At 33.6% G+C, this 16849-nt stretch overlaps 1 protein-coding gene across 2 annotated transcripts in view; it reads left to right on the top strand.

The window, feature by feature from the left end:
* The window catches only part of LOC137408903 (phosphatidylinositol 4,5-bisphosphate 3-kinase catalytic subunit delta isoform-like), a 53567-nt gene that overhangs the window by 24507 nt on the left and 12211 nt on the right, over positions 1 to 16849 (top strand). For both annotated transcript variants that reach the window (XM_068095526.1, XM_068095525.1), the window contains 9 exons: positions 549 to 727; positions 1151 to 1339; positions 7095 to 7219; positions 7366 to 7509; positions 7799 to 7958; positions 8505 to 8623; positions 8898 to 9007; positions 9206 to 9284; positions 9387 to 9563. In XM_068095526.1, coding sequence (XP_067951627.1) covers positions 549 to 727; positions 1151 to 1339; positions 7095 to 7219; positions 7366 to 7509; positions 7799 to 7958; positions 8505 to 8623; positions 8898 to 9007; positions 9206 to 9284; positions 9387 to 9563 — 1282 coding nt within the window. The remainder of the gene's footprint in view (positions 1 to 548; positions 728 to 1150; positions 1340 to 7094; positions 7220 to 7365; positions 7510 to 7798; positions 7959 to 8504; positions 8624 to 8897; positions 9008 to 9205; positions 9285 to 9386; positions 9564 to 16849) is intronic.

Below are 16849 nucleotides of genomic sequence, written 5' to 3'. Positions count from 1 at the left end.
AAGATTCCTATAATATTTTAAAAGGTTCCTGTAATTTAGTAATCCATTTGCTTTCATTTTGTAATTATGTGTAACCGTTAGACAGCTTCAAAACTGTATATCCTCTTTATTCTCATCCATAATTCATAGGAGCAAGTAATACATCTGTCAACCTGGCATAAGCTTTTATTAAGTTCTATAACAAAAATAATATAATAAAAAAGCGCCAACCAATTACATAACGACATAAATATCATTAATCATCTTACACATTTGTTCTAGGTTTTCACATATAATGCATTTGTTTTAATGCTTGTATAATTATTTGCAGTGTTTATTAAGGATGCAGTGTTACAGTAGATTGTTTGTGCTGTGGGATGAATTAAATGAATTATGTTATATTCTTATGGCAAAATTATAATATTATATTATAATTATTATATATTCTATACTATATTATTTTCTAATATTATTATATTTAACGTGTTATTGTTCTATCATATACAGCAGATTTCAGACCAAATTAGCTTCATATGTAGATGTTTGACTATGGAAATTTTGATTTACAGGCACAGTTGTTAGTAACCCACAGAATTCTACTGCCGTCTCCCTCCTATTACATTTCTCTCACTATGGGAACCGAAACCGGCCCATTGTCTATCCGCCCATGGATGTCATCCTAGACTGTGCAGCACAAAAGATGTCTGATGAACGTCTCCACGGTTGCTTAGGGCAGGTTGACACTATGGTATGTTCTCTCGCTATTGCTAGTTGGAGTTGTGCTCTCTCTGATAGCTTCTGCATACTCAGTTTCTCATCACAGAAGTGACTAGGCTTGTTTATTGATATATTGTGTTTGTTCCATTACTTCTTTTACTGCATATCCATTAGTTTATTTGAGTCTCCTCATAGATATCCAGCCGTAATAAAGTTATACAAAAGTAAATTGTTAATATTAAATAGCGTTACAGGAGTTGTGGTATTTTCCCTATTGACATAAAACTGTAGATAGTAGTTAATAGCTACTATCGATAGCTACTAGTAAGAACTGTGTATAGCAGCCAATCGGGTATCAGCTGGTTTTAGTCAAGTGGCTTATTGTCTCCTACATATGTATTGTTTTGTGCGATATTGTTTGAGTTATGTTTCCATAATGCTACATGTTGTTTAGATGACTGAAGAAGATGCTGGCATGTATTTGAGGGAACTGCTGGACAACAGGGACCCTCTGCAAGCATTCCATGAACAAGAGAAAGAGCAGATTTGGGCCATGAGGCTGGATGTTAGCACTAATTACAGAGAATCCTTACCCAAGCTCCTCAGCTGTGTCAGATGGAACTGCCATTCTGATGTGGCACAGGTTGGTTTTGCATGGATGTCACTGATTTTTGGAAAGTATCCTTCGGCTTTGTGTAATGCTTCACTTCTACATTTAACCCTTTGGACCCATCCTGTGGCCATCCTTGGCAATATGTGTCAGCATCCTGCCAAAAATCTACAGACAATCTGAAAAAAGTAGGGCATTTTTAAACCTTTATTAATATATCTGAATCGGCTCATAATCTATATATATAGTTCTCAGGGTTTGTCTTTTTGCCTTTTTGTTAAACCCTGTGTCCAGTTATAGCCATTAAACCCTGTGTCCAGTTATAGCCATTAAACCCTGTGTCCAGTTATAGCCATTAAACCCTGTGTCCAGTTATAGCCATTAAACCCTGTGTCCAGTTATAGCCATTAAACCCTGTGTCCAGTAATAGCCATTAAACCCTGTGTCCAGTTATAGCCATTAAACCCTGTGTCCAGTTATAGCCATTAAACCCTGTGTCCAGTTATAGCCATTAAACCCTGTGTCCAGTTATAGCCATTAAACCCTGTGTCCAGTTATAGCCATTAAACCCTGTGTCCAGTTATAGCCATTAAACCCTGTGTCCAGTTATAGCCATTAAACCCTGTGTCCAGTTATAGCCATTAAACCCTGTGTCCAGTTGTAGCCATTAAACCCTGTGTCCAGTTATAGCCATTAAACCCTGTGTCCAGTTATAGCCATTAAACCCTGTGTCCAGTTATAGCCATTAAACCCTGTGTCCAGTTATAGCCATTAAACCCTGTGTCCAGTTATAGCCATTAAACCCTGTGTCCAGTTATAGCCATTAAACCCTGTGTCCAGTTATAGCCATTAAACCCTGTGTCCAGTTATAGCCATTAAACCCTGTGTCCAGTTATAGCCATTAAACCTTGTGTCCAGTTATAGCCATTAAACCCTGTGTCCAGTTATAGCCATTAAACCCTGTGTCCAGTAATAGCCATTAAACCCTGTGTCCAGTTATAGCCATTAAACCCTGTGTCCAGTTATAGCCATTAAACCCTGTGTCCAGTTATAGCCATTAAACCCTGTGTCCAGTTATAGCCATTAAACCCTGTGTCCAGTTATAGCCATTAAACCCTGTGTCCAGTTATAGCCATTAAACCCTGTGTCCAGTTATAGCCATTAAACCCTGTGTCCAGTTATAGCCATTAAACCCTGTGTCCAGTTATAGCCATTAAACCCTGTGTCCAGTTATAGCCATTAAACCCTGTGTCCAGTTATAGCCATTAAACCCTGTGTCCAGTTATAGCCATTAAACCCTGTGTCCAGTAATAGCCATTAAACCCTGTGTCCAGTTATAGCCATTAAACCCTGTGTCCAGTTATAGCCATTAAACCCTGTGTCCAGTTATAGCCATTAAACCCTGTGTCCAGTTATAGCCATTAAACCCTGTGTCCAGTTATAGCCATTAAACCCTGTGTCCAGTTATAGCCATTAAACCCTGTGTCCAGTTATAGCCATTAAACCCTGTGTCCAGTTATAGCCATTAAACCCTGTGTCCAGTTATAGCCATTAAACCCTGTGTCCAGTTATAGCCATTAAACCCTGTGTCCAGTTATAGCCATTAAACCCTGTGTCCAGTTATAGCCATTAAACCCTGTGTCCAGTTATAGCCATTAAACCCTGTGTCCAGTTATAGCCATTAAACCCTGTGTCCAGTTATAGCCATTAAACCCTGTGTCCAGTTATAGCCATTAAACCCTGTGTCCAGTTATAGCCATTAAACCCTGTGTCCAGTTATAGCCATTAAACCCTGTGTCCAGTTATAGCCATTAAACCCTGTGTCCAGTTATAGCCATTAAACCCTGTGTCCAGTTATAGCCATTAAACCCTGTGTCCAGTTATAGCCATTAAACCCTGTGTCCAGTTATAGCCATTAAACCCTGTGTCCAGTTATAGCCATTAAACCCTGTGTCCAGTTATAGCCATTAAACCCTGTGTCCAGTTATAGCCATTAAACCCTGTGTCCAGTAATAGCCATTAAACCCTGTGTCCAGTTATAGCCATTAAACCCTGTGTCCAGTTATAGCCATTAAACCCTGTGTCCAGTTATAGCCATTAAACCCTGTGTCCAGTTATAGCCATTAAACCCTGTGTCCAGTTATAGCCATTAAACCCTGTGTCCAGTTATAGCCATTAAACCCTGTGTCCAGTTATAGCCATTAAACCCTGTTTCCAGTTATAGCCATTAAACCCTGTGTCCAGTTATAGCCATTAAACCCTGTGTCCAGTTATAGCCATTAAACCCTGTGTCCAGTTATAGCCATTAAACCCTGTGTCCAGTTATAGCCATTAAACCCTGTGTCCAGTTATAGCCATTAAACCCTGTGTCCAGTTATAGCCATTAAACCCTGTGTCCAGTTATAGCCATTAAACCCTGTGTCCAGTTATAGCCATTAAACCCTGTGTCCAGTTATAGCCATTAAACCCTGTGTCCAGTTATAGCCATTAAACCCTGTGTCCAGTTATAGCCATTAAACCCTGTGTCCAGTTATAGCCATTAAACCCTGTGTCCAGTTATAGCCATTAAACCCTGTGTCCAGTTATAGCCATTAAACCCTGTGTCCAGTTATAGCCATTAAACCCTGTGTCCAGTAATAGCCATTAAACCCTGTGTCCAGTTATAGCCATTAAACCCTGTGTCCAGTTATAGCCATTAAACCCTGTGTCCAGTTATAGCCATTAAACCCTGTGTCCAGTTATAGCCATTAAACCCTGTGTCCAGTTATAGCCATTAAACCCTGTGTCCAGTTATAGCCATTAAACCCTGTGTCCAGTTATAGCCATTAAACCCTGTGTCCAGTTATAGCCATTAAACCCTGTGTCCAGTTATAGCCATTAAACCCTGTGTCCAGTTATAGCCATTAAACCCTGTGTCCAGTTATAGCCATTAAACCCTGTGTCCAGTAATAGCCATTAAACCCTGTGTCCAGTTATAGCCATTAAACCCTGTGTCCAGTTATAGCCATTAAACCCTGTGTCCAGTTATAGCCATTAAACCCTGTGTCCAGTTATAGCCATTAAACCCTGTGTCCAGTTATAGCCATTAAACCCTGTGTCCAGTTATAGCCATTAAACCCTGTGTCCAGTTATAGCCATTAAACCCTGTGTCCAGTTATAGCCATTAAACCCTGTGTCCAGTTATAGCCATTAAACCCTGTGTCCAGTTATAGCCATTAAACCCTGTGTCCAGTAATAGCCATTAAACCCTGTGTCCAGTTATAGCCATTAAACCCTGTGTCCAGTTATAGCCATTAAACCCTGTGTCCAGTTATAGCCATTAAACCCTGTGTCCAGTTATAGCCATTAAACCCTGTGTCCAGTTATAGCCATTAAACCCTGTGTCCAGTTATAGCCATTAAACCCTGTGTCCAGTTATAGCCATTAAACCCTGTGTCCAGTTATAGCCATTAAACCCTGTGTCCAGTTATAGCCATTAAACCCTGTGTCCAGTTATAGCCATTAAACCCTGTGTCCAGTTATAGCCATTAAACCCTGTGTCCAGTTATAGCCATTAAACCCTGTGTCCAGTTATAGCCATTAAACCCTGTGTCCAGTTATAGCCATTAAACCCTGTGTCCAGTTATAGCCATTAAACCCTGTGTCCAGTTATAGCCATTAAACCCTGTGTCCAGTTATAGCCATTAAACCCTGTGTCCAGTTATAGCCATTAAACCCTGTGTCCAGTTATAGCCATTAAACCCTGTGTCCAGTTATAGCCATTAAACCCTGTGTCCAGTTATAGCCATTAAACCCTGTGTCCAGTTATAGCCATTAAACCCTGTGTCCAGTTATAGCCATTAAACCCTGTGTCCAGTTATAGCCATTAAACCCTGTGTCCAGTTATAGCCATTAAACCCTGTGTCCAGTTATAGCCATTAAACCCTGTATCCAGTTATAGCCATTAAACCCTGTGTCCAGTTATAGCCATTAAACCCTGTGTCCAGTTATAGCCATTAAACCCTGTGTCCAGTTATAGCCATTAAACCCTGTGTCCAGTTATAGCCATTAAACCCTGTGTCCAGTTATAGCCATTAAACCCTGTGTCCAGTTATAGCCATTAAACCCTGTGTCCAGTTATAGCCATTAAACCCTGTGTCCAGTAATAGCCATTAAACCCTGTGTCCAGTTATAGCCATTAAACCCTGTGTCCAGTTATAGCCATTAAACCCTGTGTCCAGTTATAGCCATTAAAATCATCAGGAACATTTGGCCCCGTGAACTCTACTACTATGTCTACTAGAGTTATCAATACGCTTGCAGCGGTCTTTGTCTGTGCATCCGATTTAAACCTTTGCTTTTATTTCTTCAAGCCATTTGTACAGTAGGAGACAATTCCAAATATGTAGCTGTGGCATATTTGATTTGATTTGCTCAACCAATATGAATCAATTTTATAAAAATCATAATATTCTCAAAAAGTTAAGAGTTTTAAAACTCCTAAAAGTACAACCAAACGTTGAATTATGATCACTTCTGAAATAAGTTTGTTGACATGAAATTTGAGCAAATATTTAACTTAAAATATAAAGGGATTTTTAACATGCGACTTACAAAGCATTTCAAAACATCACATTTTTATAAATCAATATATTTGCTCAGTTCATATCCACATAGTTCTGTTCCACAGTGTTCAAATCATAATAAGCAGTGCTTCATACCTTTTACAGTTTTAAAATCATTGATTAAAAGAAATAGTAGTGGTAATAATAGTAGTCATAGTAGTAATTGTAGTAGTAATAGTAGTAGTAGTGACAGTAGTAGTAGTAATAGTAGTCGTAGTAGTGACAGTAGTAATAGTAGTAGCAATAATAGTAGTAGTAATAGTAGTAGTAATAGTAGTAGTAATAGTAGTTGTGGAAAATGGAATGAGATATCGAATAAACATGAGGGTAAACATTTGAGATCAACTCTTTAAAAAATAGATGAAGTCATCAAGTAGTTATCTCAAGGAAGCAAGCTTTACAGAGAAAAGAAAACCTGAAATGAGTGGAATATTCATATAGAAAATAAACAGTATCAAGTGTATGAACAAGTATCAATGTATGAACAAGAACTATGACTAAGTTCTGTTACTCTTAGGATCATGTCTCAAGGTAAACTTGCTTCATATCTCATGTCTCAAGGTAAACTTGCTTCATATCTCTAATTACATGTACATCTTCTGTAAACCTGATATCCTTAGTAAAACGTGTCCTAATATCCTTAACAACAAGTATCTGAAGAATTAACTTCCTTAACTATGGACCCTTAATTTTATTAATAGTGTGATTCACCTTTGTTTCTAATATTACGGTGTTTTAAAAGGGTTTTATTAAGGATTAAATGAAATTAGGTGTTAGAAAAGTGTTGTCCACGGCTAAGGTTTTGAGTTATCTTAGCAAATAGACGACTACATAACTATAACAACAGCAATGCTCATTTGTTATTGACCTGTGCCATTGCTTATGCACTAGCATGCCTCATGCATGTAAATTATTCCGTTTAAATTAAACATAATTTGTGTGTCCTGTGACCATTTCTATAAGGTACACGTATGTACTTCCATAATGTATGTAAACAAAAGCACTCTTGTAGCTTTTTAAATATCCCCTCTGGCTATCATCATCTGAGCTTGTATCTGCTATAGTTGAATATAATACTTTAACTTGATGCGTTACAAGTCGAACATACTAAACATAAAAGGTTAATACATTAGTTCTACAGCAGTTTTTTGATGGAACTACAATAAGATCATATATGTGTGTAGATGCAGGCACTGCTTCAGTCATGGCCAAGTGTAAGTGTAGACACAGCCCTTGAGCTGCTCGACTGCATGTATCCTGATAAAAGGGTGCGAAACTTCGCCGTTACCTCTCTTAGACAGTCTATCAGGTTAGTGAAAACTCGAGCTACCTATTTGGCTCATGTAATGACTTGCTTTTCTTCTACATAATGAATGGAGGATATAGGGACAGAGGAATGGCTAGCCGCATTGTTCCCCAAAATCTCGGACACCTGATATCTTTTATTATTTACAGTGACACCGAGTTGTGCCGGTACCTCCTGCAGCTTGTCCAGGCTCTCAAGTTTGAATCGTATCTAGATTGTGATCTCGTCTACTTTCTTCTGGAACGCGCCATACATAATAGGAAAGTGGGACATTACCTGTTCTGGATGCTCAAGTAAGTTACTGTAAATCCTCGTGTAAAGCCCCTGTAAACCTTTAAATTTTATTTAAAATTTAAGGTGCGGCTTATACACGAGGATTTACACTAAGTGCGTAACATCTTGAAAAGGTTTTTTGGCTTTCTGACAGAAGAAATCAAGAAAATATTAAAAGTGAAAAAGTAAAAAGGGAAAATCAGTGAAAATTGTATTTCTGGGATGGCTTGAAGAGTTGTCTTCACAGATATTGTCTTAGCGTTTAGTAGATTTTTTGTCTTTATACTGATGCTATACAACACTTTATAGGTCAGAGATGCATACCGCCTCAGTTTCCATCAGATTTGGACTAATTCTTGAGGCCTATTGTCGGGGTTCTGTTGATCACGTAGCCGTTCTAAGAACGCAGGATGACACTGTCAGCAAGCTCCTTGCTATTAACAGACTAGTGAAAAGTTCAGCAGAGAAGGTCTGTCTGTTTGTCCAGTCCTCATTTTTTTATTTGCTATTCATTTTTGCAATGATTTCCTTGTTGTTTCATTTCTTCACTAGCTGTATCTTTTCTCTTTCGTCGTATATCTTTGCTCTAGTCATGTCTCTTATCTCCAGCAGTAGCTCTTCTCTCTAGCCATATGTTTCCATCACCAATGTTTCACCGATTCTGCTTTCCACAATACATTCTCAATCCTTGCTTCTTTTCATTACCTTTCGCGCTATTGTAATTGTCCATCTTATCATGCTTTTTCTGTACCTCTGTTTGGCCTGTTTGATGTCCGTCTATTATCGATTTTTATAACCTCTCTTCTCTCCTTGTCTCCTCATTTGCTTTTACTAAGAGTTCTACTGGAGCAGTGCATTGTGCAATTCAGTAAAAAGGAGGGATTTTTTGCTGGCCTTTCCATATTGTAATGCTTTATTCAGTTGAAAATGTATAGTATTCAGTGCTAAACGCCGGCAGTTGTGTTTGATTCACTCCTCCCTCTTATTTTGCAAAGTGAAACTTTATGTACTCCAGGAACCCAAGCCTACTGTGCTCAAGGCCATGAGACAGGTATTGGACAGCTATAAACAGTCAGAGACCTTTAAAGTCATCTCCTCCCCGCTTGATCCTGCTCTAAGGCTATCTACTCTACAGTGAGTTAAACTCGCCTGTCGCATGTAAATGGAATGTCTGTGTAAATGAGCAAAATTTTAGCGGTGTATGTACTGGGCTGTGTTTTTTTCTGGATAATTGCTCATAGCAAATATATAGTGTGAGTGTGATGCATCCTATATTATTGGAGTCCAATTTAAAAGGATTAAACCAGTATCTTTATGTCATATTTATCAGCATGCCGAATGCAAGCTGCAGGTGGGTGACAACTTAATTTTTTGAGACACATTTAATGTTAGCAAGTGTAATTTACAGGATAGAGAAATGTCGGTATATGGAATCTAAGATGAAGCCACTTCTGTTGGTCTGGGAAAACGGAGATAAGTTTGGAGATGAAATCCAGATTATTTTCAAGAATGGAGATGGTCAGTGGTACTTTCTGTATTCTTGCCTGTGATGACATGCCTGTGATGACGTGCCTGTGATGACTTGCCTGTGATGGAGACAAAATTTCATTATTTCCGCTACTCATCCTGCAGAATGTCAAATGTTTCTATTGGCATCCGCGTTGTAAGACTCGCCGTACCAAGTCATTTAGGTTGATTTGATGCTGTCATTTGTAGACTTGAGACAGGACATGCTGACTCTGCAAATTCTTCATATTATGGACAATATATGGCTTTCCCAGGGTCTTGACTTGAGGTGAGAATCTCTCCTCATGCGTCACCCATCTTTCTTTCACACGAGTCTTGGCATCTTAAAATGTGGGGATCTGTCTAGGCTTATGCCTCAGTTTGTTGACAGGTTGAGTCCGTATAGCTGCCTCTCCTCGGGCAGAGATGTTGGAATGCTTGAGGTCGTACAAGAAGCGAGCACCATAGCTAACATTCAGAAGAGCCAGGCTACCACTCACATCACTGCTGCCTTCAACAAGGAGTGTCTCTACAGGTGGCTTCAGAGCAAGAACCCTAATCCAGCCGCGTATGTCTATCAGCCGTCTTTTTTGTCTACTACCTGTCTTCATACGTCTACTACCTGTCTTCATACGTCTACTACCTGTCTTACGTCTACTACCTGTCTTACGTCTACTACCTGTCTTACGTCTACTACCTGTTTTCATATGTCCACTACCTGTCTTCATATGTCTGCTACCTGTCTTCATACGTCTACTACCTGTCTTCATACGTCTACTACCTGTCTTCATACGTCCACTACTTGTCTTCATATGTCTACTACCTGTCTTCTTACGTCTACTACCTGTCTTACGTCTACTACCTGTCATTATATGTCCACTACCTGTCTTCATCTGTCCACTACCTGTCTTTATATGTCCACTACCTGTCTTTATGTGTACTACCTGTCTTCATATGTGTACTACCTGTCTTTATATGTCCACTACCTGTCTTTATATTTGTACTACCTGTCTTCTTATGTTCACTGTTTTCTTTTGCAAAATTAGAGTTACCTACTCATTATTCTTTATAACTTTATTGTACGCAATAGCTAAGCTGTTCCAATTTTTGCTGGCAGGTAGATCAGAAATAGCTTATCCAACTTCTAGCAATTTTCATGAGAAATCATAACGAGTGTAACCTCCTAGACCTTTACCTTTGTGATAAACACAGACTGCAATATTACCAAAACTAGTTCTAGAGAAGCCTTTAGAAAAGTGAGTATGAGGGAGTTCGGATCAGAGAACTTTATTTTTATTAAAAATGTGACAATTGATGATACTTGTAGATAATCTCCCTTTAATGGTGTCTAACTTGACCAAAATTAATAAAATTAAACTCATTAGATTATTAACAGTTCAAGGAATCACAATACAGTGCACCCTACGGTGTAGTACACAATTATTTTTTTGCCCTGTCCATACGAAATATTTTTTGCAATGCTATATCAACAAAGATTTTGCCTGAAATTCAAATTTGGCCATCGGTGTGCTGAATATGTCGGAATGGCAAATGTGTCAATATACCATTAGTCAAATTCCGTCACACAGCGCATGAAAGAGATATGATGCTCGATCTCTTTTTGTTCGGCATTATTGGTTATTATGAAAACTAAACCAGAAACAGATGGGGGATAAAATTTTAGCTGATGATAAAGTTGAAGTTCAATAAAATAGTTAAAATACATACTAAAACTTGGCTTTAAGTGTGTGTTTTGTAAGCTAAATCATTTAAGCTAAATTCAACATTCATGTTATACGTCTGCCTCGAAGGTAAACCCCCCCTTTTGGTGCGTACAGATCATAACCACTATACAAACTAAAGGTACTGTAGGTTGCTATAGTTACTAACGTTATCATATTGTTTTGTTAACATTTATTGTTTTGTTACATAATATGTACTAATAGTACATATTAAAAATTAGTAACATATTTGTTATATGTTAATTATAATTATATTTAATTATATACATAATTTGTGTATAAAGCTTTTAAGATTTTTACCAGATGGGTTTTGGCCTTAGTTATTTACTGTGGGTTCCTACACCCTTTTATATTAAATTTTCGCCTTGTAATGTCAACAGTAGAGTGAATTAAAATCGTATGGAGAGAGTCCACTGTATATACAGATTTGAGAATCAATCAGTTACAATTTGCAAGTTATTCTAGTTCAAAGCTGAAAAACCATGCTTTGCTTATTGTCTGTACCGCCTGTTTTGTCTGTACCTGTTAATACAGTGTAGTTAAATTATATTAGTCAGTAGGTTATAAGTTAATAGTTATCCCACGACCAAACGAGCGGAGCGAAGTGAAGTTTGAGAGTTTTTATGGTAAATGCATGTGCACACAACTCTAGAAAATTATTCATCAACAACATTGCAAACCCTTGTTTTGTAATCTCATCAACAAATTTAACCATCGTTTTGTAGAGTCGTTAAAGTATAATAACGATACAAAACACATATAAGCTTATTTAAATATGTTATCAAGTCTTTGTAAATTGTCGACAGTATCTTAAAGCTTACCCATCTGATCGGATTATACACAAATAGACAGATTAATTTGGACGAAAATCGCCACAAAACGCTTGGTTTAATCAAGTTAAGACCGGCCTACGATACGCCAATAAAGCAGTGCGCATTTCACGAGAAAACCGTCCTCATTTCACTCAATCACCGAAGGTTTCATTAAATTATTTAAAACGTTAGCCGAAATTCTTTACAACTTATGTACAAGCTAGGGCCGAACTACAATGCCCCTTTATGACGAGAACATTTTTTTATTTTGCTGCAGTTTGCAGAAAACTTCCTGACGCGTGAATGCTCATCCTTGCTTTCTGTTAAAGATCGCTATCAAAACCATTCTACATTCAACACAACCAACTTTCAAACTGTGTTAGTACACAGTAGCTTGCCATTTTACTTCTAATATTGCATTTCAGAGTTATGATAAACATATTTCCTTATTGTTGTTGTTAAACTACATACAGTACAGTAGGTTAGGCCTACAGCTTATATTAATATTTATTTTATTGTTGTAAAACATAGGTTTGAGATTGTTGTATTCTTGTAAATAATTGAAGCCTGAAGTAGTGTAGATTGTAATGTAGTTTATTCACTGACGGAAACACACAACTTGAACTGAACATGTTGTGTGTATTTATATGGAACCGAAAGTAGCTTTATAAATATTAGCTTAGTATATGGTAAAAATACAATAGAGCGCTATATGGCTATCTTGATTTAGATGTAAACAGAATTGTTATAAGCAAAAGGATTACTATAGCCATAAACTATTATCTCATAATTGTCACAATCCCTTATAGCTCAATAGCCCTAACAGAGATAGTAGTAGATTAGGTGTGATTTTTTGTGTGATTAGGTGTGATTAGGTGTGATTTATTGTTGTAAAACATAGTTTTGAGATAGTAGTAGATTAGGTGTGATTTTTTTACAACCTTTTGTTTTGCATAATTGACTTTTTGAATTTAATTTCAAAACAACTTGACAACTACCATGGACATACAACTTCCCAGAACACCACGTCGCAGCCGACGCAGTGGTCGTCCACGTGTCTCTCAATTATTACAGCGCAATAGGAGGATAAATAGGTCCTCACAGCAACCATCTACATCAAAGGCTAATGTTCAACAACACGCTACTCAAATTAATAACAACAACTCATCTGATTCAGATAATTCTTTAGTAGATGTTGTAGGTGATGTAAATGACATCGACTTGACAGCCCCTTTGTTTCCAGATGATGATCATGATTTTATGGACATCATTGACCATGAAAATATTGCACAAAACAATAAATTGCTCCTCCCAATGCTGCCCCCCTTCATCACATTCCTCATTTTCAATCTTTAGATTGTCCTGATTTTAAAGAACTGCGTAACAACTTTCTAGGCAGACTTGACAACAACATATCACAGCTCACATGTACCGGATGTAATGAGAAACATTTAATTACATACAATACTCAAATACAACTATGTCATACATGCCAACAAGTTAGACCTGACACTGTTACTAGATTCAGTGCAGCCAACAATATGGACCCAAGTCCATCTGTTGAATTTTTATCTTCTCTTACACTTATAGAACAGTTACTCATTGCTCATTGCTGAACTTATCTAACTTTTCTATATTTGTTGAAATTGTTATTTGCACCTTTTTGAAGTCGTGCTCCCTCAAATTTATTTTATGTCATCTCGAACAACTTTGATTTACACTATACTCTGCAAATTCCTGCTGACAACTACTTTTTCAACAACCAGCACTGCCATTTCTTTTTTCCGTTATCACTTATTCCATTATCAGGTTGTGGGCTGTATGACAGGGGAATTTCTAGTAATTATATTAGTCAGTATGTTATAAGTTAATAGTTATAATTATATTAGTCAGTATGTTATAAGTTAATAGCTATAATTATATTAGTCAGTATGTTATAAGTTTATAGATATAATTATATTAGTCAGTATGTTATAAGTTAATAGTTGTAATTATATTAGTCAGTATGTTATAAGTTAATAGTTGTAATTATATTAGTCAGTATGTTATAAGTTTATAGATATAATTATATTAGTCAGTATGTTATAAGTTAATAGTTGTAATTATATTAGTCAGTATGTTATAAGTTTATAGATATAATTATATTAGTCAGTATGTTATAAGTTAATAGATATAATTATATTAGTCAGTATGTTATAAGTTAATAGCTATAATTATATTAGTCAGTATGTTATAAGTTGATAGTTGTAATTATATTAGTCAGTATGTTATAAGTTTATAGATATAATTATATTAGTCGATATGTTATAAGTTAATAGATATAATTATATTAGTCAGTATGTTATAAGTTAATAGCTATAATTATATTAGTCAGTATGTTATAAGTTAATAGTTATAATTATATTAGTCAGTATGTTATAAGTTAATAGCTATAATTATATTAGTCAGTATGTTATAAGTTAATAGCTATAATTATATTAGTCAGTATGTTATAAGTTAATAGTTATAATTATATTAGTCAGTATGTTATAAGTTTATAGATATAATTATATTAGTCAGTATGTTATAAGTTAATAGATATAATTATATTAGTCAGTATGTTATAAGTTAATAGCTATAATTATATTAGTCAGTATGTTATAAGTTAATAGTTATAATTATATTAGTCAGTATGTTATAAGTTAATAGCTATAATTATATTAGTCAGTATGTTATAAGTTTATAGCTATAATTATATTAGTCAGTATGTTATAAGTTAATAGCTATAATTATATTAGTCAGTATGTTATAAGTTAATAGCTATAATTATATTAGTCAGTATGTTATAAGTTAATAGCTATAATTTTATTAGTCAGTATGTTATAAGTTAATAGATATAATTATATTAGTCAGTGTGTTATAAGTTAATAGTTATAATTATATTAGTCTGTATGTTATAAGTTAATAGCTATAATTATATCAGTCAGTATGTTATAAGTTAATAGCTATAATTATATTAGTCAGTATGTTATAAGTTAATAGCTATAATTATATTAGTCAGTATGTTATAAGTTAATAGCTATAATTATATTAGTCAGTATGTTATAAGTTAATAGATATAATTATATTAGTCAGTATGTTATAAGTTAATAGCTATAATTATATTAGTCAGTATGTTATAATTTAATAGCTATAATTATATTAGTCAGTATGTTATAAGTTAATAGATATAATTATATTAGTCAGTATGTTATAATTTAATAGCTATAATTATATTAGTCAGTATGTTATAAGTTAATAGATATAATTATATTAGTCAGTATGTTATAAGTTAATAGCTATAATTATATTAGTCAGTATGTTATAAGTTAATAGCTATAATTATATTAGTCAGTATGTTATAAGTTAATAGATATAATTATATTAGTCAGTATGTTATAAGTTAATAGATATAATTATATTAGTCAGTATGTTATAATTTAATAGCTATAATTATATTAGTCAGTATGTTATAAGTTAATAGTTATAATTATATTAGTCAGTATGTTATAAGTTAATAGCTATAATTATATTAGTCAGTATGTTATAAGTTAATAGTTATAATTATATTAGTCAGTATGTTATAAGTTAATAGCTATAATTATATTAGTCAGTATGTTATAAGTTAATAGCTATAATTATATTAGTCAGTATGTTATAAGTTAATAGCTATAATTATATTAGTCAGTATGTTATAAGTTAATAGATATAATTATATTAGTCAGTATGTTATAAGTTAATAGTTGTAATTATATTAGTCAGTATGTTATAAGTTAATAGCTATAATTATATTAGTCAGTATGTTATAAGTTAATAGCTATAATTATATTAGTCAGTATGTTATAAGTTAATAGATATAATTATATTAGTCAGTATGTTATAAGTTAATAGTTGTAATTATATTAGTCAGTATGTTATAATTTAATAGCTATAATTATATTAGTCAGTATGTTATAAGTTAATAGCTATAATTATATTAGTCAGTATGTTATAAGTTAATAGCTATAATTATATTCGTCAGTATGTTATAAGTTAATAGATATAATTATATTAGTCAGTATGTTATAAGTTAATAGCTATAATTATATTAGTCAGTATGTTATAAGTTAATAGTTATAATTATATTAGTCAGTATGTTATAAGTTTATAGATATAATTATATTAGTCAGTATGTTATAAGTTAATAGATATAATTATATTAGTCAGTATGTTATAAGTTAATAGCTATAATTATATTAGTCAGTATGTTATAAGTTAATAGATATAATTATATTAGTCAGTATGTTATAAGTTAATAGCTATAATTATATTAGTCAGTATGTTATAATTTAATAGCTATAATTATATTAGTCAGTATGTTATAAGTTAATAGATATAATTATATTAGTCAGTATGTTATAAGTTAATAGATATAATTATATTAGTCAGTATGTTATAAGTTAATAGCTATAATTATATTAGTCAGTATGTTATAAGTTAATAGTTATAATTATATTAGTCAGTATGTTATAAGTTAATAGCTATAATTATATTAGTCAGTATGTTATAAGTTTATAGCTATAATTATATTAGTCAGTATGTTATAAGTTAATAGCTATAATTATATTAGTCAGTATGTTATAAGTTAATAGCTATAATTATATTAGTCAGTATGTTATAAGTTAATAGCTATAATTTTATTAGTCAGTATGTTATAAGTTAATAGATATAATTATATTAGTCAGTGTGTTATAAGTTAATAGTTATAATTATATTAGTCTGTATGTTATAAGTTAATAGCTATAATTATATCAGTCAGTATGTTATAAGTTAATAGCTATAATTATATTAGTCAGTATGTTATAAGTTAATAGCTATAATTATATTAGTCAGTATGTTATAAGTTAATAGCTATAATTATATTAGTCAGTATGTTATAAGTTAATAGATATAATTATATTAGTCAGTATGTTATAAGTTAATAGCTATAATTATATTAGTCAGTATGTTATAATTTAATAGCTATAATTATATTAGTCAGTATGTTATAAGTTAATAGATATAATTATATTAGTCAGTATGTTATAATTTAATAGCTATAATTATATTAGTCAGTATGTTATAAGTTAATAGATATAATTATATTAGTCAGTATGTTATAAGTTAATAGCTATAATTATATTAGTCAGTATGTTATAAGTTAATAGCTATAATTATATTAGTCAGTATGTTATAAGTTAATAGATATAATTATATTAGTCAGTATGTTATAAGTTAATAGATATAATTATATTAGTCAGTAT

Source organism: Watersipora subatra, chromosome 11, assembly GCF_963576615.1.
Source record: "Watersipora subatra chromosome 11, tzWatSuba1.1, whole genome shotgun sequence".
Taxonomy (NCBI): Eukaryota; Metazoa; Bryozoa; class Gymnolaemata; order Cheilostomatida; family Watersiporidae; genus Watersipora; species Watersipora subatra.
This window is presented reverse-complemented; position numbering and strand designations above follow the sequence as displayed.